At 40.5% G+C, this 25,386-nt stretch overlaps 2 protein-coding genes across 2 annotated transcripts; one reads left to right on the plus strand and one right to left on the minus strand.

The window, feature by feature from the left end:
• Positions 1–5,446: 5,446 nt before the first annotated feature.
• psph (phosphoserine phosphatase) lies at positions 5,447–10,964 on the plus strand (the record flags this gene model as incomplete). The annotated part of the gene is made up of 5 exons (XM_080731541.1): positions 5,447–5,586; positions 5,977–6,111; positions 7,758–7,903; positions 8,880–9,028; positions 10,854–10,964. 5 exons carry the CDS (start codon positions 5,447–5,449, stop codon positions 10,962–10,964), a joined length of 681 nt encoding a protein of 226 aa, XP_080587667.1.
• Positions 10,965–11,542: 578 nt separating this feature from the next.
• On the minus strand, positions 11,543–24,799 carry LOC308289644 (protein NipSnap homolog 2-like). Its single transcript, XM_080731385.1, has 10 exons — positions 24,693–24,799; positions 21,617–21,756; positions 21,455–21,500; positions 19,640–19,734; positions 19,160–19,230; positions 18,620–18,760; positions 15,574–15,605; positions 14,888–14,982; positions 13,765–13,848; positions 11,543–13,296 (listed from the first exon to the last, which is right to left on the minus strand). The coding sequence occupies exons 1-10, from the start codon at positions 24,785–24,787 to the stop codon at positions 13,232–13,234; spliced, it is 864 nt and encodes a 287-aa protein (XP_080587511.1). The 5' UTR covers positions 24,788–24,799; the 3' UTR covers positions 11,543–13,231.
• Positions 24,800–25,386: the final 587 nt, after the last annotated feature.

Genomic DNA, 25,386 nt, shown 5'->3' on the forward strand with positions numbered 1-25,386 from the left:
TGGTGGAAGTTTACTGCCAGTCATAGAATAATGATATTGTTGTGGTTATACAAAGTATTTCTCTCATATGCATCAGGTAAAACAGCTGACATCACTCATCCATGTGTGTGTGTTGTCTGATTGTGCAAACAACCGCTGATTGACAGATTTAAGCAATACACAGGAGTCAGCTCACCATGGGGAAAGACTTTAATTGCATTCTGAACTGAGAGAGAGAGAGATAAAGAGAGAGAGAGAGAGAGAGAGAGAGAGAGAGAGAGAGAGAGAGAGAGAGAGAGAGAGGTTAACAATATTGCTAGAGACCAAATAGAAATCAATGCAATCGATCAATCAATCAATATATTGCCATATGTGGTTATCACTGGTAGGCTACCAGGACTGTATGAGGCATTTCTGATAAGAGTTCACCTGATTCTCTCGTCTGGATGTCAGCCCACAAAGGGAATACGCATAAGGAACTTACATGTTTTAACCTAGGCCTACAATTGGACCCTCTCCAAAGAAGAGCACCTGTTTCAGTTTCTGATAATTACAGACCCACAGCACTTCCTCATCTCTTAATTCAAGAGAAACATTTTTAAATCAAAAGGTTTGGTCTATAATAGGACCTCACCTACCCTACCTACCTTCTTAGCGCATCCCTGGCAGCCGCTGGAAGGGAGGGTGATGATGGTGATGGAGATTCATTGTTCCCTCTGGTCCCAGGTTGCATCTGTGATCTTCCTCCTTAAGAAAGACACGGTGCGGACGGTGCAGCAGCAGCTTCTATCAGCTACAAACAGCCCGGTCCTCAGTGCATTGAAATGCATTATTTTATCGCTCATCATCATCATCATCGCAGGGAATATTGCCATGATATAAATGATGACGTTTTGGACTGTCACGGCTCTTCTGCTGGGCTGCGTCCCTGCGTCTTGGAACGCTCCCCCGCGCAGAGGGGCGGGCCCAGCGCACCTTGCCGCGAGGCCTATTGGACGACGGCGGTGGGTGCCCTGCGCTCTGATTGGCTCTGCCCCGCTGGCGACGTTCCAAAGCTGCGCTGCGTTCTCGCCAATGATGCCGTCAAGCCTCAATGTTGCACATTTTTATTTCTTCATAGTTCATATTATGTGCTCATTTATATCAATAATAATATTTGTAACTTTCATACCATGTTGATTCCAGACCCTAGATAAGTGTCGTGTTTTATTTGTATTCATTTTGTTGTTTTAAGAAAAATAGGCATATTGGCATTGGCATTACAAATAAACTGTCTGGGCTAAAAATATTGACATAGGCCTACAAATAAACGGGCTAAACAATGTTGGTGATGCATTTAAAGACATTTATACTAGCTTAATTAATGATTATTAATAAGCAATTGGCACGGCCTGACTGCCTGGGCAATAGGTTATTATATGCATTATTTATGACAAAAAAATCTTCAATTTTCCAGTAATTTTACATCTTTAGTTATATGGTTTCCTGTTCTTTATCATGCCGTCTGAAAATGATATAGCACCGTCATTGACTAGACTAGTAAAGGTGAAGGTGTTCTGTTCTTTATCATAAATAAAGTGAAGGCATTCTGGAACGTGGCCAGTGACATGGGCATGATGGGGGGCGGGTCCTCTCGCCGGCTTGACGCTGATTGGCTGGCTGGGCTGCTCGTCACCTCCTCTCCTCCTCGCTGTTCAGAGAGAACCTCAGCAGCACATCCAGAGGAGCTGGTTTAATATCTAATGCTGAGACGCTGCTTATCGAACACATATCAGTAAGTTACCAAATGTTTAACTTACATTTATACACATTCTCATACGTGTCGGTTCAGTTGTGCAGCGCCTGACCGAAGACAGGTATAACAGCCAGGAAACAACACATGTAACATCTCTCTACTCTAGTCTGAAGCATCAGTTTAATAGTTGTTGTTTGTTTAAATGGTATTACATAATATGAAGTAGTGTTGCTATTGGTGTGGTTAGAAACCATATAGCTCGATCGGTAAGACTACTGGCTCGCTGTGAACCAGAACAAACATCATGGCATCGACTTTAGTCTTTTCTTTTGGCTTTGCTTGTTCCTGTGTCCTGTTGAATGTCCGAGCCTGCTGTGCAGTGCAGTCAGTGCATGGGGTGACGCAACGCATGCAGATTCTGTCCATTCAGTGACCATCAGGATCCAGTGTTCTGTTCAGTATCCTCCTGTATGATCCAAATCAGTCCTGTAACGTAAAAGATCTAAATAGGATTACATTACTAGGATTGTACTTGGCTGTCATGTTGTTGTTGGTCATCCTTGATTGGAAAGCTTTGGATCAACTTTTTAATTTGTGCTATAGAAATGAAGATGACTTTACTTTACTATGTATGCAGCATTAGGGCTCTCAACTTTTCTGAGCACGTTTTGAATGTTTTAATGTCAGTTTAATGTGGTGAAAATTAACACATTCACAGACTCACTTTAGACTCGGTCTGACTCACTTTATTGACATTCTACTGTGTACAGAATATCTGTATTAGTGTGGTTGCACTTGCTATAGACAACACACTATTGTTCTCTTCCAGCTCTATAGAGTATTTAGCCAATGAGGATGCAGCATAGAGGTGACATCACCAAGCTAAAAGTTACTCTATAAATTAACCCCTTTGACTTAATTGGGAAAATGCAAAAATGTCAACCACACTCACAATTTCCCCACTTCCCCAGAATTGCATCTTTCTAGTTTAAAAAAAATATATATAGGCTATATTATTTTCCTCACACTTTTGTGAACTCCCTGCAGTATCAGCAAGTGCCTCTAGGGGGTTCAAGAACCCTTGTCCTAATGGCATCTAATGTTCTGTCATGTAAAATATTATATCCTATTATTTTACAGGATGTTATAATCTAATATAACATCTGTTGATCTGTACAAGAAAAATTGAAAAAAGGGTGGGGGAAAAAATCACACTTGGCGAATATTGCACCATTTATACTAAACACTTGGACGCAGTCTAAAAAGAAAAGTCAATTGTGCAAATACATTTCCATTTGATCCAATTGCATTGCAAGTGTAAACGTGGTCTACTCTGCAACTGGGCCTACAGACAGGGCTGAGTAGAATAAACAAAGGAGATCTGCACACCGTGTGGAGCTCTCTTAAGTGCACATTGCACACTGCACAGTTATTGGCACGTGATGCAACTAGGTTCTGGAAGAAGATGAGGTTTGGCCTCTCAGACAGAACATAGAATATTTTGTTGTCGTTGGATAAGATTTTGTCCACAATTCCATGTATTTGATGTGCTGCCATCAACAGGCAAACATTGATCAAATCAAATAACAGTTCTTCTACAGAGTCTGTTTTCTAATTGTGTGTAGACTTCTTGTAAATTAAGTAATGCAGATGTTTGACAATAATGTAACTCTTGAGATGGTTTAATTTTACTCTCTCAAGAGTTAAAGATCTATAAGGGTCCATTTGGTTACCAATTCTACATTATTTAGCTGGGGGACCACCTGGAACCCCCTCAAGGACCACTGGCGGTCCCCGGACCACTGGTTGAGAACAAATGCTATAGGTCAGAGTGACAGTGTACAAATGAATCCTCCAATTGTACACTTTCACAGTTATGGTGGATCTTGAAGTTGGAACCACTGGTATTGTCATTGTATAGCAAACGTGAAGTCCACATACGTAGCAGCTCTGACCGGTCCCAGCCAAGTGTGATGGAACTGATTCCTGGTTCCTATGGTTCCTGATCCCTCCCAACCCTAGATGCAACCAAGGTCCAGGGCTGAAGGAACCCGGCTGCATGTCAGAAACACTTTTCATGAGTTTATAGCATCGTTTTCCCCAGTGGTTCTCAACCTTTTCAGGCCCTGACCCCAAAAATATTCGTAATTGAACTGCCCGCCCCAAAGCCTGACAAGCACTTGGAATGTAGGAGTTTTGAGGCATTACCTTTAGTTTGACTCGGTTCCACAGATAAATATTGTGAAAATAGCAGATCTGCAAGCTCACAATATCTTTAAATAATTTGAAAATGGCAGATCTACAAGCTCACACCGCTTTGCAATGCGGGGCGTTGTGAGCTTGTAGATCTGCTATTTTCTTATATTATTTGACAGTTTGATCAAAGTTTGACCAGTTTTAGTATAGTTTGTTGATTACTTAGTGAACCCTTCAGCCTACCACCACAGTATCTACTCTGTCTTTTACCTCGGTCCAGGTCCAAAGAGAGGCTTTCGCAGAGGCTACTGTATTTACTGTACATGTACTTCCACTGATGATTAGAAACAGGCCCAGCTGGATTCTTTGCTGCAGGCTTACAGAAGGAGATAATAATTATCGCTTAGATATCAGATCATATCACACAATTCAAAAGGCCACACAGCAGTGCACTTGGCATCAAAGATCGCACTGCAAACAGAGCAAAGTAAAAGAAAGAATATAGAAATGGATAAGATACAGGAGAAACCATTAAGCACTGGTGCATGAGGGCATCCAAAGGAGCATTCACTTGCCCCACATGTTACTGCCACAAAATGACTGTGCTCCAACAAAATGAGAATTAAATGACAGACTGCATGTTGCCACATAACCTGTGCTCGTGACCTAGACGTGTGTCAGCTGAGGTTTAATGAACGGGATTAGATTTGGTCATCACACACACTCAACGGTCAGTGGCACACTGCTTGGCTGCTTTGTTTGAACCAGCTAAAATAGCAATAAGCTCACGTGCAGGGGTCATCAATATGTCCGTACACGGATAAATGTGTCAGTGGCGTAAGACCTTTTTGATTTTGTTTTTACATAACATTATATTGTTCTCATTGTGATAATAAGAACCAATTGCTGAATGTCAGTCTTTAGGTTTTCTTTAGAATACAGTAGGTATGACACCGATTTGCTACAGTATGGCATATTAGGAGTCCACCAGTACAGTGGTTCTGAAACCTTTTATTGTCCAGGAATCGGATCCACATAACCATAACTCTGTGTGTACAAATGGAATGAAACGGGTCCATTCGGTTAATTCTGTACACACTCTGAGTTACAGAACTGTAATGGACCACCTTCAAAGAACCCCTCGACCTGCTTTGAGAACCACTGAGCTAGTATAGAATAGATATATGGGTCTGGCTCTGTTTCTGCCTGGTAACATTATTGTCCGCTCATTTGCATGCCTATGGCAAAAATAACAATTTGACAACAGCAAGGTGATAAACACTTCTCCCATGTTGCAATGCAAGCAACAACTTGTGAGGTTGTAGATTAGCACATTTAATCTAGATATGGTGTAGAGGGGGTGGGGGGTACAGATTTCTGGGGGACCTGGGTCAATGATCAGGTCAGGGTTTGAGTGGTTAAAAGCTTTGCAGGCATCACTGTAATATCGATAAAGTAATTCCGAATTCCGAACAATAATATCATTGTGTCTCATTCTGTCTCTACCATCTCTCTTCTTTCTTTTTCCACAGTAATATGACATCTTTATCACAGACAAAGGAAATATTCCGTAGAGCGGAAGCGGTTTGCTTCGATGTGGACAGCACGGTCATCAAAGAAGAGGGAATCGATGAACTCGCCAAATTCTGTGGTGTGGGAGACGCAGTCACTGAGATGTATGTATACAGTGTTATTTACGTGTAACAGTGTAACAGTTAATAAAACTATAAACTATAAAAAGAATATCTTGTAGATCGGCTATTTTAGGCAAAGGGGTTTGGTGTAGAGAGGAAAAAGAGCAGACCAAGTACAGAGTGAAAGGTCAAGTTTATTAAGTATTGACGGTTCAAGTGGTTAAATATCTGAAAACACAAATTGACATGAATCCAAAATACACTGATGATTGTGCTGTCAAACGATGGAACTATATGGAATCTATGCTTGTGGGGGTCCCTGCTTCATCTCTCTCTCAACTAAGGGGTCCTTGGCCTGAAAACGTTGAAGACCCCTCCCTGTGTTAAACAACTGAATGTAAATGTGTTTTCCTTCTCATTGCTTCATGCCAGGACTCGCAAGGCCATGGGCGGCTCGGTGACGTTCAAGACGGCTCTGACAGAGCGTCTGTCCATCATCCGATGCTCCAGAGAACAGGTGAACAAGCTGATCACTGACCACCCGCCACAGCTGACTCCAGGTATTAAGTAAGTGTGTGCAGAACCGTTTCTTTAACACATTGAGACAACAAAGCTGATTCTAAGGGCGGATTCACACTGCAGTCCGTTTGATTTGAACTGTTACCGAAAACAGTTGCCTGGTCCCCGCTGACCAGCATTCACATTGGCCAAAATTGCCTGGACTCCCATGGAGTACACTTCATTCAACTTTAATTGTATTTGTGTGCCTCCCAGTGGCACTGTTGACCATGGGGCTTTGGGAGATATAAAACGTCATGTCACAGAAGAGTATCTTGTCAGACTTTAGAGTGAATATTAAAGTTTTACTACCTTGAGTTGTAACAATAACAGAACAACAATACCCAACCAAAGCAGTGTGTGCTGACTGTCTTTGAAACATCATAATGTAACACCGTCTGTAATCATCGTATAACAGTAACGTCACTGGTGCATCTTTGGTATCTTAATACTGACATCGTGGACCAATCCTTGTTATTTTCATCCTAGCTGAACCGTCACCACTTCCTTGTTTATGGAACGATAGCTTCACATTGCAGCGCACCGTTCTCGAGGACGTATCATGCGGACTCTAGACTACCTCCGGAGGTGGTCTCGGGGCCGGTGTTTCTGAGGACAGTACTCAGGCTTCACACTATCAAAACATCTGCCAAGTAGCCTCGAGTACACACCCGAGACGGCAGTGTGAATCTGCCCTAAAAATGCCTTCTAAACAGTTTTCTGAAAGGCTTATGTTGCTATAGCAGTGGTTCTCAAACCTTTTCATGTCAAGAACCCCCAAAATGATATGTATTTGTGTAGAGATTTACATTTCTGTTAGGCTTTATGAACAAAATATTGCACGTGACATATTGTGGTGGCTGAATTTATAGATTGCCAAATATATGTACTGTGTAGGCTACTTGTCGGCCTTCCATTCAATCTCATTCACAGCCACTTTTCACAAATGTATCTAATTCTAACTCGACTACAGCTGTCGACACGCAGCAAAGGTTCTGGACTCAAACCCGCGACACGCTGTCAGGCTACACTTGGTGCCTGCACAGCTGCGCCAGCGGCCCAGGCTCCGACATCATTATTCAAGATAAATAATTTACTGTTGCCAAAATTGGCCATATTTAATCATTTTATACTCAAAATAAAATAAAAAAGTACAGTGGAAATAGCCACTTACAAAAACACCCAACACCAAACCAACCAAAAAATGTATGACGTTTTTTTCAACATGGAAACGATTATGAGTACCATACAAAAATAAGTTTAAGTGGGTGCATCATTTTGATGGTCTCTGATAAAAGGCTAAAGCCCCTATCAGAGTCCAAGGTGAAGAGCCTATCACCGCAAATTTTAGGTGTAAAGCTATCCACCTAAAGTGAGAAAATAAGTGGAGGCCATCACAGTCAGTCATTGTGAAGTCCTATTCACCGTGACTGACTGGTCTAGATCGACCAATCAGTGAACGGGGTGAAGAGCCTATCTGTCTGAAAGTAAAAACAGAGAGATGAGTCAGGACTTGCGGTGGAAAGCTCTTCACCGCGAGTAATGACGTAACGTTGTAGTTTTATGACTCAAAAAGACTACACCGCGGTGGATAGCTCTTCACCGCGGTACCGACTCTGATAGGGGCTTAACACGGCACGTCTCCTTCTGTCCAGGGAGCTGGTGGATGACCTGCACCAGCGCAAGGTGAAGGTGTTCCTCATCTCGGGCGGCTTCCGCTGCATCGTGGAGCACGTGGCGTCTCAGCTCAACATTCCTCTGCACCACGTGTACGCCAACCGCCTCAAGTTCTACTTCAATGGTGAGTGTGTGTTTGTTCTTAGTACCGAACAACACCGTCGTATGACACTAATTGACATCCCAACGCCCTGATGTCGGCTTAGTATGACAGATTTTAAACTTTAAACGCCTTAAAGAACTGAGACTCTGATTAAAATGTTACATTAGGACTGATGGTCAAAGTTAGAAACAACAATGCTGTCCAAAGCTAATCTTTCCCATCTCCCAGGGGTCATCCATGTCTGTACACGGACAAATGTGTCCGTGGCAAATTCTAGAGTTTGTTTTTACGCACTTTTATTATGTTCTTATTTTGATCATAAGGCCCAATTTCTGAATGTAAGTTTCCAGGTTTTTTCCCCCCTCCAGAATATGTATGACACTGATTTACTATGACACTACAGTATGTTACATTAGCAGTCCACTAGGACAGTGCTTCTCAAACGTTTTATTTTCAAGGACCCCCCATAAATCTTGAGTGTACAAATGGGTCCATTTGATTCCATTTGTACACTCTTGAGTTACAGACCTGTAATGGTCATTTAGGGGCGGGAGCGTGTCGATATTGCGACATAACACTTGTTCGACGTTCCATTCTTTCGACGCGGGTGAATTCTAACCTGGTGAGTAGCTAACCTGCCGATGCTGGTGAGTTGTTAACCGGGTGAATTTTAACCTCAGTAACCCGAAGCTGGTGAGTAGCTAACCTGCTGACACTGGTACCCTCCTGTTGTCGAAGTAATGAAACGCCAAAAAGGCAAGATTTACCCATTTAGGGCTGGCTCTTTGTGTTTGTCTACTCATTGGCTACTCAGTGTTTGTCCATGGCAAAAATTGAAATTTACAAAAAAAGTGTCCACCACAAGCCAGCATGGCGATGACCCCTGAGCAGTATTCATAATGCACTTTCTATTCGAACGCTCTTTTCGGCTACTACTATTTTAGTTCCTCATCCAAATAAAATGTGCGTCTCAGTGTCTTCTTGTTGACTTGTTCAGGCGAGTACGCTGGTTTCGACGAGACTCAGCCCACAGCGGAGAGCGGCGGCAAAGGCAAGGTGATCAGCATGCTGAAGGAGCAGTACGGCTTCAAGACAGTCGTCATGATCGGAGACGGGGCCACAGACCTGGAAGCCTGTCCTCCCGCTGTAAGGAGTCTCTAATGTTCTCTGCATGAAGTCTTCTTTTGCTAAGCAATTCCACTTAGAGACTTTTGTTTTATTTGTTCAAAGAATAACAGAGAACTGAAAAATACCTAAAAACCATGCATGTTGTTGCGACCGTCAGGGAGCAGTTTACTATGAAAACCTCCACCGGCCGTCCGTCCGTCCGTCCGTCCGTCCGTCCGTCACACCTTTGTGACCATCAACAAACGTCACACCTTTGTTGATGTTTAAATCGAAGAGTCTTGGTCAAATACTTCTGTTGGTTTCTGCACTGATCATTTATACAATTCAGCTGTGTTTGCTCGTGTCATCATGATGAGGTCATAAATCAGCCATGCCCAAATTTAGATTTTACGGGTTTACATGCTTACTCAGTTATTCGTTATGTGAAAGTCCTATGACGTCTATGATATCTGACATCATCATACATACATTCCCTTTTATGCCCATGAATGGAGATCCCCTCTGTAGAACCAGCCACTGACATCACTGTAATGTCAGGGGAACCAAATCCCTTTTATGCCCATATATGGAGATCCCTGTGATGCCAGGGGAACCAAATCCCTTTTATGCCCATATATGGAGATATGGAGATCCCCGTGTTGCCAGGGTAACCAAATCCATTTTATGCCCATATATGGAGATCCCTGTGATGCCAGGGGAACCAAATCCCTTTTACGCCCATATATGGAGATCCCTTATGTCATCAATATTAAGCCCATATCTGTGAATATCTTTGGGTACCAGATGTCTCCATATATGGTTAAATGGTCCGATATACATCACTGGCCAGAAGACCAAGAAATGGTGCAACCTCGCCCTTTGCTTTTCTCCCTATAGGCATCTTACTGGTAGGTAGTTTAATGAGGAATGCAGTATGGTGGTAGGTAGGTAGTTATGGCCTTTGATGTAAGATTTTCACTTTCTAGGATAACTATATTTGCTATTCCCAGATGATGCCCTTTTAGGGTACCCCTCATGCCCATATATGGAGATCCCCAGGCTTTACTAATTAACATAAGTTTTATGCCCATATATGGAGATCATTGTCCCAATGTCATCAGATATATGGGCATAAATGGACACAGGCAAACTAGATGGGCTGTATGGATATCCAGATGTGTGATGTAAGTGTTTTATTCCAAATGTGGCACCCCACAGACATATTTCCAGAAACAAAATCCCTTTCATGCCCATATATGGAGATTTCTGATGTCATCAATCCCAGGCCCTGTAAAAAACATGGTTGCTATGGTATGAGCAACTTATGTCTCCATATATGGAGATTCAACTTCAATGAGTAACCATGGCAAACTGTCAACTGCCCGTATGTCTTGATAATTGGTAAAACAAACTTCTGGCCTATTTGTGGAGATAAGCGACCAACGGTCGCTTATCTCCCGATTAGGGAGTCTTACTGGTGATACTATGTGTAGGCCTGTCACAATTATTACATAATTGTCTAATCATAATTATTTGAGGTAATCACAATTATTTTGCATGATCGTCATAAATATGTCCATCGGAAATAGCAGATCTATTAGCTATTTCAGCTATTTTCAAGAAATCTTTTAAGTATAACATTATTAAATAGGTCAGTAATCTGCCCTGTGCAGTTTGTGATTATGTAGTTTAAATGGCAAACAGAAATTAAGCTTGTATTCATACATGTTCCAGTCTTCAATGCCAAAAAAACACAATGAAATCGTTAATCGCAATTATTTGTGTGACACTTAGTCTTCTGTTTAAATGTGTAATGGTGCCAGCTCTAACTGTGTGATCATATTGTATCGACCCACCGTTTCAGAGTGCTTTCATTGGATTCGGTGGCAACGTCACCAGGTCCCAGGTGAAGGAGAGGAGCTCATGGTACGTCACTAGTTTTGGAGAGCTGCTAAAGGAGCTGGAGAAGATCTAACATGACGTGACGATGTTTACAGCACCTCCTGGTGGACTGGAGGGAGGCGTGCCTTCCATGCATTTATCAGCTACTGTTCTTAGACCAATCCGGTCAGTAGGTTTTTATAATGAAAAGAGTTTACACTACAATAGTGAGTCGATTTTCTTTTTTTACGTCTTTTGACCAATTTTTACCTTGGCTTTGTCGCCCACTTGATTTTTATACTGTAGATTACTAAAAAAAGAAGAAAGTATAACACACATTGTCTTTATGGAGGCATATATCGGTGTCTTTGCACTTTTCATGGCGTTGCTTTTAGTGAACTCGGTACAATCCTGTATGCGCAAAGAAGACACGTTGTATTGAAATGTATAGAAATGTTTTAATTTTGCCATGGTGGCATATGGACAACTAATAATAACTATAAAATTGTGTCTTTTGTAATGATTTCAATCATTTTTGGCACATTAAACGGAAAGACACACTTGTTGTTTTGGAGTTTGTTTATTTGAGTTGTTGTTGGCATACCAACCCCCTTGCGTTGACTTTTTCCCTTGTGAACTGACAAAAACAAGAGATAAGCATACTTTGTTTGGAAACACTAATCTCAAACCCTGTCTTCTGAGACATAGATGCACATAGGGCCGTCACTATAATGACATTTTACTTGATGATTAATTGTAGATCTGCTATTTCCACTATTTAAAAAAATTACATTTCTGAAAACTATGTGAATGCGTTGTGCGCCTACAGATTGGCTGTTTACGACACCCACACGCAACCAAGTCTAATTTGGCTCATTTGGCTCCCTGTACTGAAACGATTATGAGTGATGCAAAAAACAATTGCGATTATGTAAAATAAGCGATCAGGCGATTATGTAATAATTGTGACGGGCTCTAGATGCATGTTGGTTCACCAGAGATGGTAGAGAGACCAGACCAGTGTTATCAAACTTTACAATGGTTGATGTTTTTAATGCCCTGCTGTATACTAAAACATGTTTGAACAGATAAAACATGTTTTTTTTAAAAGGGCTGAGCATTTAATCTTTTCAAGAAAGAAAAACGTCACCAGCCAGAGTACAAGATAAAAACATGAAGTGCTTTGCATATCAAGACGTGGGGGAAAACCTTACTGTAAACGAAACACCCACAAGACGCAATGGGGAAATACATAAAATACACCTCAATGATATTCTGAGTTTTTGATTTGCATCATCCGTCACATCTGTTTAATATGTTCCATTTAGAGAATATAGTGTCCAGTGAAGAACAATAGAATAATAAGAATATAATGTCCCGTAAATAAGTAAATTTTCCAACGGCTTTCTCTTGAGCAGTTGACTCGGCAAAGGCTTTGATGACATCGTATTTTAAAGTGCACTTTGCATTATTCCTACCATAAATTATGTAATAAACATGAAATATTTACATTAAAATAAATAAATAGCCTTGTTTTTGTATATTTGAGTTACAAGTAGTAACTTGTCTATCCATAAATGCCCCTATACAGTGTATATTAATTAAATTGACCCCTTATTGCATTTGCACACAGGTATTATATCCTACATAAGCTCTCCCTTCGAATAGCTTCATTTATACTTGGTAGCGTGCTGGTATCGCACACCGAAAATGCACTGAACTATAAGCTCAAATCATATTGCTCTGCAATGCGTTGTGGGCTTACAGATTGGCTCTTCACGGTGCGCGACAACCACGCACAACTAACCTAACTCGGGCTGGATCAGTCATTTGGCTCTCTGTACTGACCAAAGTGTCATCAGACCTTCACCCAATATCTGTCAAGCGTTGTTTATACTCCTAGTACGGGGGTTATGCACTTTGTAGATCTGTTCTTTTTTGCCAAGCGACACCCTCGCACCTTGTAGTATAAACTAGGCTTCCTTACGGGGGGGTTTGAATAGTGGTCTCAGATCGATCCCCCTTCCACAGAACAATAAAACACTTGTGCGCTTCGCAACGGCAACGAGTTTCCCCGTCATCATGCCACGGAATGAGTTTTCTTTTAAACAACAGAAACAAATGGACTGCGTGTTTCATTGCCTCCTGTGTCTCGCTGATGATTCTAGACACCCTATTACCGTTTTTGTTTTCTTTTTCTTCCAAAATGAGACAAAAAGCTGAAAAGAGTCAAAGGACAGAAGAACAAAGAGAGAGAGAGCGAGAGGAAGAGGGAGGGCTGGAAACCGACAGGATAATGTTGAGGCCCACGGCAGTGACGTTCTGAATGGATGTAACAATTCAAAGGGGCTTGGATTGGCTTTACTGTAGCGGGGAGGCCTTGGTGGGGATCATGATCCTGCAATCCATGTGTTGAATGAGAGGAACTGGAGGAAAGATTCAACAACAAGGAGTTAGGGGGGTCGAATTAGCGTGTCCACACGGTTCAAAGTCTGTTGGATTATGAACGGTGATAATCATGATAAAGGTAAAAGCTCAAATACTCTGTTAAAGGACCATCAATACATGTCACTGGCTATCCATAGCTTCAACCATACTTCATACATAAAGAGATGCTAAAGGTGTGATATGTTTTCGTTCAAATAAGTATTAAATAGTGCTATATTCCTATCGCAAATATTGCTATTCCCTCCAAACTAAAGCGAACCACTATGCTTTGAAAATAAAAAATAAAGGTCTACAGTAATTTAAAGTACACGTCAGTCATATTCAATGGTCTAAACATGTCAGGTGTATGGTCCTAACATACCTTTAATTTATGTTCGACTGTACAATCAGTCACAGATTTTTCTAATACAGTAGCTGTCTATGACCTGGACATTTTTATGACTCACCTGTGTAATACACTGCCTCATCCCAGCCCTCCTGCTGCCACGCAGCATTCCTGGTGTTTTCTCTGGACTGGAGATCTTTGTAAGCTGAAATGAAAGACAGATCACACTGTATGACACTGACAAGATGTGTTATAGCAGGGGTCTTCAACAGGGGGTCCTCAGAGTTACCACAGGGGGCCGCCAAATCTTTGTGTGATATGATCATGTGTTTTACATTAACCATTTGAACCCTATAGCATCCCTATTCTGAGTGGAACATTAGCTAAAAATAGCAGATCTACAAGATCGGCTATTTTTGGCAAAGAGGTTTGTAGAGGGAAAAGAAGAGCAGACTAAGTATTTGACGGTTCAAGTGGTGAAATGTCTGGAAAAACATGATTACAGGTTTTTGCAGATTTTTAATCTGCAACTTAATTTTATACAATTTGTAGTGGGGGTCCCTGCTTCATCTCTCTTTCAGCTAAGGGGTCCTTGGCCTGAAAACGTTGAAGACCCCTGTGTTATAGTATCACAGTATTGACACTACAAAGATGTGTATAGATTTATGAATGAACACTATCACAGTATGACACTATAAAGATGTGTATAGATTTATGAATCAACAACTGATCACAGTTTGCCACTGCAAAAATGTTTATAGATTAAAGGAAATGGGGGTTCATCAATCTCAGTGTGACCGCATGGATTATACTGCTAATAACACTGTGGAATATCGTCTCTGTCGGGTGGAAACCTCCAAACAAACAACAAAACTGTTACTTTGGAGGATTCAAATTCAAAAACGTCAAAAGTTGTTGCTTTGTGGTTCTGCGACTCTTGATACTTTTTGTGACACTGTAGTAGGATCGAGTGGGAGGGTGTCGACATTGCGACCATTTTGTTCGACGCGGGTGAACGTTAACCTGGTGAAATGCTAACCTGCCGACGCTGGTGAATGTTAACCACTATGCCTATGCCTAACCCTAACCTCAGTAAAACTATGCCTCAACCTAGCCCTTAGTCGAAATACGTAGAAATAGCGAGATTTCCCCTGATCGAGTAGGGCGTTACGAAAAAACACCAAACGTTAAAAGTATGGAGATAAGAGGTTTCTGCCCAACAGCAACGAGGTCTGTGTTCTTACCCCAGAGGTGGTGGACCATGTAGAGGTTCCCGATCTGGGAGAAGAAGCCTCCCACAGCCTCACTGTTGTGCTGTCGGTAGCCGATGGCTCTGGCCCTGCGGAGCACAACATCCACTGTCACCACACTGGACAACCCAACTAAAGCCCCCTTTGATTTGATTTGTTTTATTTGATTGCTTTCAGCCAACAACGGAAGGTTAAAAAAAGACAAACGAGGATAAAAACACAGAAAAGACGTTTAATAACACACTGTTAGTCACTGGCCAAACACCACTGTTATTATCCCGATACAATATTTACAAAAGAGCTGGAGAGACAGGGAGACTGCTGTCACTGGACTTTCTGATTATAATGTTACTGTAGGGATTCATAATCATATTACACGCACGCACGCGCGCACGCACACACACACACGCACACGCACGCACACAATGCATATACACAATAGCAAATAGCAAATAGTACAAAATGGTTAAGTGGATCTCTAGTACGTCCTTTAACAACATTTATGGTTTGGAATATGTAATGTGAATAATACTGAAGGTACACGGTACAGTAGATTGTCTGTCTAGGTACAGTGGTAACCTATGACACTACAATATGAAAATAGATCCTCTCTGTGGAATATGTCTTATTAATGATGTCTGCACAGTAAGTACAGATGTGTGATGTGTTCAAAACCTTACCAGTAATTACCCCACTCGATCATGGTTCCAGGCTGCAAAAAGTAAAGCACAACAAAAGAGGTATTACATTATGATATAAAGCAGTGGCTCGTTAACATTTTCATGTCAAGGACCCCCAAATGAATACATATTTGGCAGCGGAGAACCTCCATCTGAAAATATTTCTTTCCAAGATTTTTGAGAGATTTTTTGAGAATAGCCTATCTACAGTATACTGTAAGCTCACACATTGCGACAGGACACGTACTGTATGTATGTTTGTAGATTGGCTATTTTCGGCTACGGTTTAAGTGGTTACATTATCTTTTCATGAAATATAAACTAATTTAGCTGGGGACCCCCGGGGGTCCCCAGACAGCACTTTGAGCACCACTGACAAAGTATATGAATCCATGAAACCATGTCCATGAATTGAAGGACTTCCAACGTAAACAAGGCCGTAAAAGGACTTATTTGGGGTGCTCCTTTTAGGCAGGGTGTTTAACTGTTCTTGTACTGTTCTCCATTTTTGTCTGTAATCAAAAATCAGATCTCCAATCAATGCGGGTCATTCTTTCTTTCTCTTTCCAGAGTTAACTACATTTTTATAAAAACAACCATATAGATATGAATGCACTAGTATATCATTTTCTGGTTGTCAAGCTCCAGAATTGATTGAATGATTTAATACTTTATTAGACAAATGTAAACAGCATGTGGTACAGTAAGACATTAAAGCTAAAAATTATAAAAAAAAATAAAAAAAGTCTTGGGGACTTGTTTTCATTGTGGTCCTATGAGTATGAGGGTATTGGTAAGGTGGGTCGTGGGCTTAAAGCAGAGAAGTCATATCAATAGCACATCGAGAATACAGTAGTTTAAGATATACCTGCTCTCTCAGGTTAGTCTGTGTGTGTTAACTACTGGTAAAGCACATTGAGTTTACTGTGTGTTAAATGCGTAAAACAAATAAACGTAACATGACTGGACTTCCAGTGTAAAGGCATGAGGACAAGGCTTTGATAATGTGCTGCATAACTTGACCCGATAAGCCTGTAACAATCATGCTCTAATGCTTAGAACAACACAGAGCTGCACTGGGGATGAATTCATTCTACCATTATCCACCAAAATGTGGAATGCCCTACCAACAGTTAGGCCTGTCACAATTATTACATAATCGTCTAATCGCAATTATTTTGTCATAATCGTTTTCATGTTGAAAAATCTTGTCTATTTCCACTATCAATGTTCTTTTTTAAGTATAAAGTTGTCAAATATGTTAGTAATATATGTGTGTGTGTGTGTGTGTGTGTGTGTGTGTGTGTGTGTGTGTGTGTGTGTGTGTGTGTGTATGTATGTATGTTTGTATGTATATATATATATATATATATATATATATATATATATATATATATATATATATATACAGTATATATAGGTTATGTGTCATATCTGCCATGTGCAACTTCCAAGACTAAAAGCCAAAGAGAAATGTAATTGTCAACGACAAAAACACAATGTCATATCGTGACAGCCCTACCAACAGTCATCAAAAAGTGTGACTCCCTACCCTTCTTCAAAACCGCCATAGAAGAGCACTTCTAACTTGCCAAAAGAAATGACCTCGGCCTCCAACGTTCTTCTGTAAATATAGGCTACTTTTACTGCTCCTAGTATTGATGATTTCTTGAATAGCGTATGTATTTATTTATGTCTTGATGAATTGTGTCATCCTTTTAATATTATTGTATAACTGTACCTCTGCACTTTTTGCAAACTGTTAACAAAGCATCATCACATCTCACAATGGGAGAGCTGATCTAGAGAAAGATCAGACACCAGAATATTAACCCTTGCATCCCTATTCTGGGATCTTAAACATTATTTTGTAAAAAAAAATAGCCAAATCTACAAGCTAATACATAACTCTAAAAACTGTCTAAAATGTAGGATGGCAGATAATAGCGGACATAGTGAAACTTAAGATGTGGATAGTCATTCTTATGCATAATTAGCCTCAGTTCTAGTCAAATTAAACTGTTCCTCCTCAATTTTTGCTGCAACACCATGGAAGGACCCCTGGGTGTCCCAGACCCCCACATTGGGATACCACTGTCCTAGAGAGCTAACCTTGTGTTTTGGATTATACTGGATATAAAGGATCTTCTAAGACAGAGGTGTGATTTAATGCCAGAACTTGATATAACCAACCCGTCCCAGGCCAGGTCAACAATCTGAAGCGTTTACCATTCCTTTGTAGCCAGCCGGATCCGGCTGCATGTTTATTTCAGTCTGTGGATGGTCTATAGATAGACAGGAAAGGAAGGGGACACCACTTTTTACTGTGGCTAAGTCCTTTCTCCGTAATAAGGATATTTGTTGTGCTGAAAATGGCACTAGCACAGCTGGATGGAAGGCTATTCGGGGAAAGATCTTTCCAAAAATGTGCTTGTTTTGTTTTTAACGTGTAGCAGGAGATTATGATGTTATTGTCCAAAACTGAGTTGTAATTGGATCTAGGTGTGTGTTGGAGCATGGGGGTTGGACAGGGATTTCATGTTGAACTCAGTTATAGAACTGTCCTGGGGCAGCACGTGTAATGCTTGTTACTTAAGGCTTGTTTTTCTTGACCACAATATAAAAAATCTAATTTAGGTGGCATGTCATTTAGACAGATGCTAGGTTCATTGTTTACCTGGTATCCAATAGTTTCAATGTACAGATTATTACTTTTTATAATAGACTGATGGTAGGTTCTTGGTTTTACCTGTGATCCTAGTTTACTGAGGCACTTCACTGTCTCTCTGTGTTCTATGTATGTGTTTACCTTGTTTATTGTAAGTCACTAAATGGCTGTATTGTAAATTGCACAGCAAAGGTTGTGATTTTTAAAAGTGGTCTTCACACTGGGTCACAAAATATAAAAAGATGTTTCGAGCCTACTTTTTATTCTTCTTTTTATATATTTTTGTATTATTTTTTGCTTTTGCATCTGCCCTGCACCTGGCACTTTATATCCTGGATGTGCATGTGCTTCTTTCATGTGTTTATCACATGAGCTCACCCTCAGCTGGTAGGTGCGGAGCTCGTAGATGTTGGGTCCCTCCCTGGGAACGGGCTCGTTCCAGAAGCTGAACTCCAGCAGGAGCTGGTTCTTACGAGACAACAGCATCTTCCCACGCTCCTTCCTGTACGCTGTGAACTCCTGTACACACACAAGCCATGAAGATAAATAAATGTTCTATACTGTAGATTCACGTTCACGTTCAGTGAGATACTATGATCTCAAGTTTGAGGGAGGTAACATTAATGTTTATTCTTCTGAAGTTTGACACGACAATAAAGTCAGTACAGCTACTGGATCAAGGAGGTGGTTGTAATGAAAAGAGAGGCCACCACACATTTTCATTAAATGTATTTTCAAAATACAAAATATGTATTTGTATCTCAAATACATTTCTCAGACCAGTATTTATATTTTGTATTGTTTAAGTTTTTGACCCAGTATTTGTATTTTGTATCAAAATACTTTTTGATGTATTACATTTTTCGCCCATCTCTGTATGTATGCCAGTTACCACCCAGGTCATCAAGTTGTCTTTACCTGGTTCTGCCTGAGCTTCTGCTGAACTTCAGTGAGAGCTGGGTAGCCACCCCTGTACCGCCACAAATGGACTGGAAAAACAATAGATCATAACAGTATAGATGCAGCTTAGAAGCAAACTGTACACATCATAGAAACCATTGTCTTCAAATTGACCTGAAACGCCTTGTTTGGTTGCATTTGCCAGTTTGACCGGTTACAATTATGTGACTCACCGATTGCTCACCTATTCACAGGCTCATTTAATGACTGTAGACCTGCACAACTGTGTGTACAGTATATATCATGTAACCTGATTGATTGATTGATTGATTGATTGACACATATGGCTTGTTTACATTGGGGTCCTTTTGTACTAAATTCATAGATTGAATGACAGACAAATATACACAGAACTATGCAAAACCATCTTCTAACAGTCAGAAATCAGAAATAAAAATAAAAGATATTTGCAGTGTGTGTGTGTTTTAGGGGTCCTACCAGCCTGGTCTTGCTCTCCATACCAGGTGTTCCAGGTTCCCACCAGCTCACAGGGGTAGAACTTATCAGCATGGATGGATGGTAAAACCTCCTCACTGTGGCGAGGATCAAAAACACGCTTTTAACCCATTTAAGCCTGAACACATTATGACGCAATATGTTATGCTTTAAATATAAAAAAATAGCAGATATACAAGCTCACAGCGTGGCACCGAGTGCCGCGCTGCGAGCTTGTAGATCTGCTATTTTTGAAAAATCGTGAAAAAATTGAATTTTGACCCGATTCTATAAGTGTCTTTTGAATCTATGTCAGCAATCTGGCCAGCCATCGTCAAAGAAAAGGTCCTGGAGCTCAGTTAGTCTGTTCTTGAGAGACTACTATGTCAGTGGTTCTCAAACCTTTTCATGTGAAGGGCCCCCAAAATGATATTTATTTGGCCACGGACCCCCATCTCAAAATATCTAGTTCCAGGGACCACCCAGAAGCAAAATTTGAGCTACAAACGTTCGCTTTGAAAATACATATATTCAAAGATTTGCACACATTTTCACAACTTTTTCAAAAATAGCAGATCTACAAGCTCGCAGCACCGCGCTGTGAGCTTGTATATCTGCTATTTTTCACTGGTTAAAGCATTCAATAATTCTAGGCCTAAGCCAGTCCCAGCATCAACATGTCATACTCATACAGTATATAATTCCGGCTTCCTATGCCCTGAAAATGGGCCAATTGTGTTCGTACACTAAAGACGCTTGGCCAAGGCAGCAAATGTACATTTAAATAATATATAACATCACATCAACGCAACATAGCAATGAAAAGGTATGGTTCCAGTTTCTAAGTTTGGCGTTGCTGCTAAATATAGGCAGAATGCCAGCAAGTCCAGCATGAGGGGGTTGGTATTCTACGGTGTTCTGACACCATGCTGTTATGTTAGTCATCTGACAGGAATAGACCTGTAGAGATCAGTGTGGCCAATGCCAAGTCTGCATATTTTTTTACCACAACTTTTGGCTTGTGCATATCTAGAGTTGCAGGATCGGTGAGAATCGGTCTGGTGTCTCTACTTATTAAGCCCCTGGTTCAAGTACTGTATGTGCGTTACGTTATAATAAATATCCAAAACATAATTTATTATAGACCTACATCATATTGTAATTATAATGATAATATGCATCTAATATCGTCGCTGTCGGGCAGAAACTCCAGTATTTTTTTTATCGTAAATCAGTGCTACTGAAAACCCTTTACGTCTGTGTGTTGGTTAAAAAAACGCACCTGTGCAAAGTAAGTGGCGCTCACTTCAAATGGTATCAAACACGACACACGTGCATATCTCCTTGTATGGGCCGTCCTGTAAATGTTTTGGTTCCAGTTCCAAACCAACTTTTAGGGTTCCGAAACCAATTCATTTTCAGTGGAAACACTCTGAACTGGTTTATGCAGGAAAGAAATAACCGAACCGGTTCAACCCGGGAGGAAAAGGGAACATTGTGAGCTTGGAGGTCCTTTCAGCTGTTCTTATCAATGATGAACAAAACCCTCCTAGTTAGCTGGTTTATGCCCGACAGCAGAGATTTATTTATTAGGAATATAAGGCCATATTATTGGGCTTGGTTTTGTCTTGTTTTTAGAGGTGATATTTGATATTTCTCTTGCAAGATTTGCCTTGTTTCTCTAGTAACGATTGGCAACACAGGTAGACATGATCTTCTCGAAACAGTTTGTTAGACATCTCAACATCTGTGCCTGCTGCACTATTAGCTTATAGCACAGAGAGATTGGTTAATATAACAAATAACACTTACACTTACTTAAGTTTGTTGTACGCATCCAAGCACTCTGGTTTCACATTATGGACTGCAATGGAAATAAAGTTTGATTAAAAAATACATAACATTTATTTAAGACAGATAGGAGTTTTGATGATTTTGAGGAGGTACAGTAGGTATGAACTGAATGCGTGTGGAGCTTACACTGGAGCTTATACAGGTTGGTCTCCTCGTTCTTGGTCAGCAAGGTAGCGTGTGCGTCTTTCCTGGGATCAACCTTCCTCACAAACAGTGACTTGAACCAGTTGTCCTCTCTGTGTCTGACGCTCGACACCGCCAGACCCCTGTAAGTAACACCAATAATACGCAGATTAAAGCTAAATGAAATCTCACCACTGAATATTCATATATTATGCCTTTTAACTCATTTACTGCCATATCCCGAGTTTCCCCGAGTTATTCCCATTGTTCCAGGCCGCCACGCCCGAGTTTCCCAGAGTTATTAGATTAATTCGATTTAATTCAAAACAATCAAAAATCGGATCGCTGATCGGCTTTTCTTAGGGTCCGAACGGGACCGTACCGGAAACAACACGTTCCCCTGTGCCACGTTCCCCTCCTTGTTACGCAACACTACAGCTGGCGCAGCAACACAAGCATGGATTAAACTGTTTTTTTTTTCTTTTTTTTTTGTGTGGAAGATGCTTCTGAACATGCTAGACCACTTCAAAAGCTCTAATCTTCTTAATCTAAAACTAGAAAGTAATTCTGGGAAATTGCAAGTGTGGTTGCACTGACACGAGTTGCGAGAAATCCACTGGGAACAAAGCCACACAAGAAAGAGGGAAGTAATCAACTACGCTATACTAAGAGGAGGCTCAACAACCACCGGGTGCATTGGAGTGCCAAGGCCACCAGAATTCAGGTCCAAGCACATCATACTCTCCATTTGTAACACACTTGTAATCCATGGGTGTATAAATGTAATCCATGGGTGCACACTTTGTACACTTGTAATCCATGGGTGTACAAGTGTAATCCATGGGTTAGAAAGTTCCCTTCTTGATTCTGTCTATTTATATTACATAATATGATGAAAAAGGTTAACAACAGAAAAAGGTTAACAACTAATTATATATTGTGATGTCAAGCGAAGATTACAGATTACAACCCGGATAACATCAGTCAAAAGGTTTACAAAACACAGGTTTCACTAATAATAACCAAACATAGGCAATCTACAAGCTCTCAATGCATTGCAGATGCATTGAGAGCGTGTAGATAGGCTGTTTTCGCTAAGTATCATGCTTCCATAGAAGACCTACAAATGACTTGTGGCAACTGAGAACTTGAATCCAAGATAACAACATTCACCTCAGAGGCAAATACTGTGCTTTTACTCCCTAAAATTGTTTGAAAACTTGAGTTAATACTACTTAATTTGTAGATTTTGTATTATTATTACAAAACATATTTACCACTTTAAAGTGTTTAAGTATTTAATCTATATATATATATATATATATATATATATATATACTTTGTCTATTACAAGCTCACAATGAGTTGTGATTGAATGCATTGTGAGCTTTCCGGCAAAGAGGCTTGATGTAGAGGGGAAAAAAGGTCAAATTTACTAATTATTGAGGGTTTGGGTGGTTAAATGTCTGAAAATACACGCTAAAACAAAGCCAACTTATTAACAGAAAAGATCATGTGTAAACGAACAAACGAACAAAAACACAACACTTGTGATAGTGCTGTCAAACTAATACAAAATGTAAACAAGTTTAATCTGCACACAGTTATATACAATATGTAGTGGTCGGGGAGGTCCCTACTTCATCTCTCGAAAGGGTCTTGCTCCTCGTTACATCTCTGACTGAGCTCTTGTCCCCCTGTTGCCCGAGGTCATCAGGTCCTAAAGGTTCCTAAACCGCACCTTATAACTAAGGGTGATCATTGGGCCTTTTCAGTCCAAGCTCCTAGGCTCTGTAAACAACCTTTTTCTTTGTTTTGTTACCTTTTGATCATGGTTATTCAGTGTTTCATTTGCATTTAATAGCTCATTTTATTTTCCACGTTTACACAAGAAGTGCTATATACTGTAAATAAAGTCATTTAATATTATTCATTATTCTCTCTCTCTCTCTCTTCTTCTCTCTCTCTCTCTCTCTGCTAAGGTGTACTTGACCTTAAAAGACCCCTTGCTCCAGAGACTATACTGAAACAGTGGGGGTAGCTGTTACGTTCATCTTGCAAAGCCTACATACAGTTACATGCACCAATCTTATAATCTATCTAACCTCCTTCAAAATTGGTATGAAAAGTCACCTTCAGACAGCTGCTACCCGTGACTTGTAAATAGACTAAGCCCCCATGCCCCCCCCCCTTTTTTTATTATTCTTTTTTCTGCCTTTGTATTTGATGTTATGCTTTTGAAACTGATATTATCCTAGATAAAGTACTATGTTCTATCCGTCTGTCTTTCAATGTTATATGAGATACTTAAAGTGTGGTTCCTGTGGAAATAAGCCTCGGCTTTCTAGGATCTCCTTTTAGTTGACCTTGTACCAGTGATTTGTACTGTCATGAAACTGTACTTTTTTCTATTGCAAACTTCTAATAAATTCTTCAATCAATCAAACAAAACAGGCTACAGAATTACAAAATAAGAAAGATGGTAAGATAGTCACATTTCACTCCAAAGACAACAGAGAACTAAAGACAATATTTTTAAGCTAATAGCATAGATATACAATGGTGCATCCACATAGTAGGGTAATAATAGGTAAATAAACAGAAGCATCAAACATGACCAGTCCCAGTAACATGTTGACCTCTCCTCTCTAGATCAAAACAAGTTAAATATGGGTTTCTTTCCACAACATAAAATACAAGCCCCGAGAAAATAACAAATTATGACCTTGAGCATGAAGAATGGTATATAAAAAAACAATGAACAATTTCAGCTACATCAGATGTGGTTATGTTATTATTGTCCTATAAGCAAAACGTATGACCTTCAACACCGTGGAACCGCTTAAATCGAACCATTTAATCAATATAGGGCCACAAAGAAATGTATTATTTTTGGAAAGCGTTTAACTTTGTGGGACAGGAGGACACAGTCACAGTGGCTATCTGCGGCTAAAGCCCAGTCCCTCATCCACTTCCTCTGCAGAGCAACACAGCTATCAAGCTAGCAAGCAAATAACCATGAAACATCTACTCCTGAAACGTTTCTCAGACTTGAAGAACAATGAACTATGTGTCAGACCTGTTCAGAACGACGACGTGTCCTGACCAGCACTGGGCCCTGGTTCTGACCAGAGCTGGTCCATTGATCATCCTCTGAAGGACTCTGGTCGCCATCTTCACCGTCTTTAAAACATGACCCAGGATAGAACTGCTGCTGCTGCTGCTGCTGTTGTTGTTGTTGCATCTGGCCACCAGGTGGCGGTAGAATACCATCATCATGGACACTGACGTCTGACGAGCCACCCGATATTGTAACGCTTTCCCAAACTGTGGGTCGTGACCCCTTTGTGAAAATGTTTTGTGCCAGGGGTCCCCAGTCCCCACACGAGAAGATTTGTGTTAAACAATTAAACATCTTCAGAATATTTCACATAGATTTTTTTTGTAAAATAGCAGACGTATTCAAGCTCGCAGGATGTTCCCCAAAACACAATCAGGTAGGCTGACAACTTGCAGCTGTGACAAGACGCACACATTGTAATGGAGTCTGATGGCGCAGTGATAAATAAATTAACTATAACTACGGGGTTATATCTCAGCAGGCCTTCCTTGTATAGCCTGCCTACTACAGAGTAATTAGAGTATTATTTAGCCTATGTTTCCCTCGTCTCCTGTCTAAAGTTTGTTTTGAAGCCTACTGACTGCGTAATGTAGGCTGCATCAACAACAGTTCAACTTCAACCACTGAACCACAGGTAGGCCTAAAAAGTAAT

Source organism: Nannobrachium achirus, assembly GCF_963921795.1.
Source record: "Nannobrachium achirus genome assembly, chromosome: 8".
NCBI classification, from domain to species: domain Eukaryota; kingdom Metazoa; phylum Chordata; class Actinopteri; order Myctophiformes; family Myctophidae; genus Nannobrachium; species Nannobrachium achirus.

What these genes read in the sequence shown, in the direction of transcription:
- LOC308289644 (XM_080731385.1), bottom strand. Translation starts at nt 24,787, where the DNA reads ATGGCGACCAGAGTCCTTCAGAGGATGATCAATGGACCAGCTCTGGTC. An exon ending in CATGGTCCACCACCTCTGGG is followed by an intron (nt 13,849 to 14,887) that starts GTAAGAACACAG and finishes CTTTCATTTCAG; the next exon opens with CTTACAAAGATCTCCAGTCC. An exon ending in TGAGGCAGTGTATTACACAG is followed by an intron (nt 13,297 to 13,764) that starts GTGAGTCATAAA and finishes TCTTTCCTCCAG; the next exon opens with TTCCTCTCATTCAACACATG.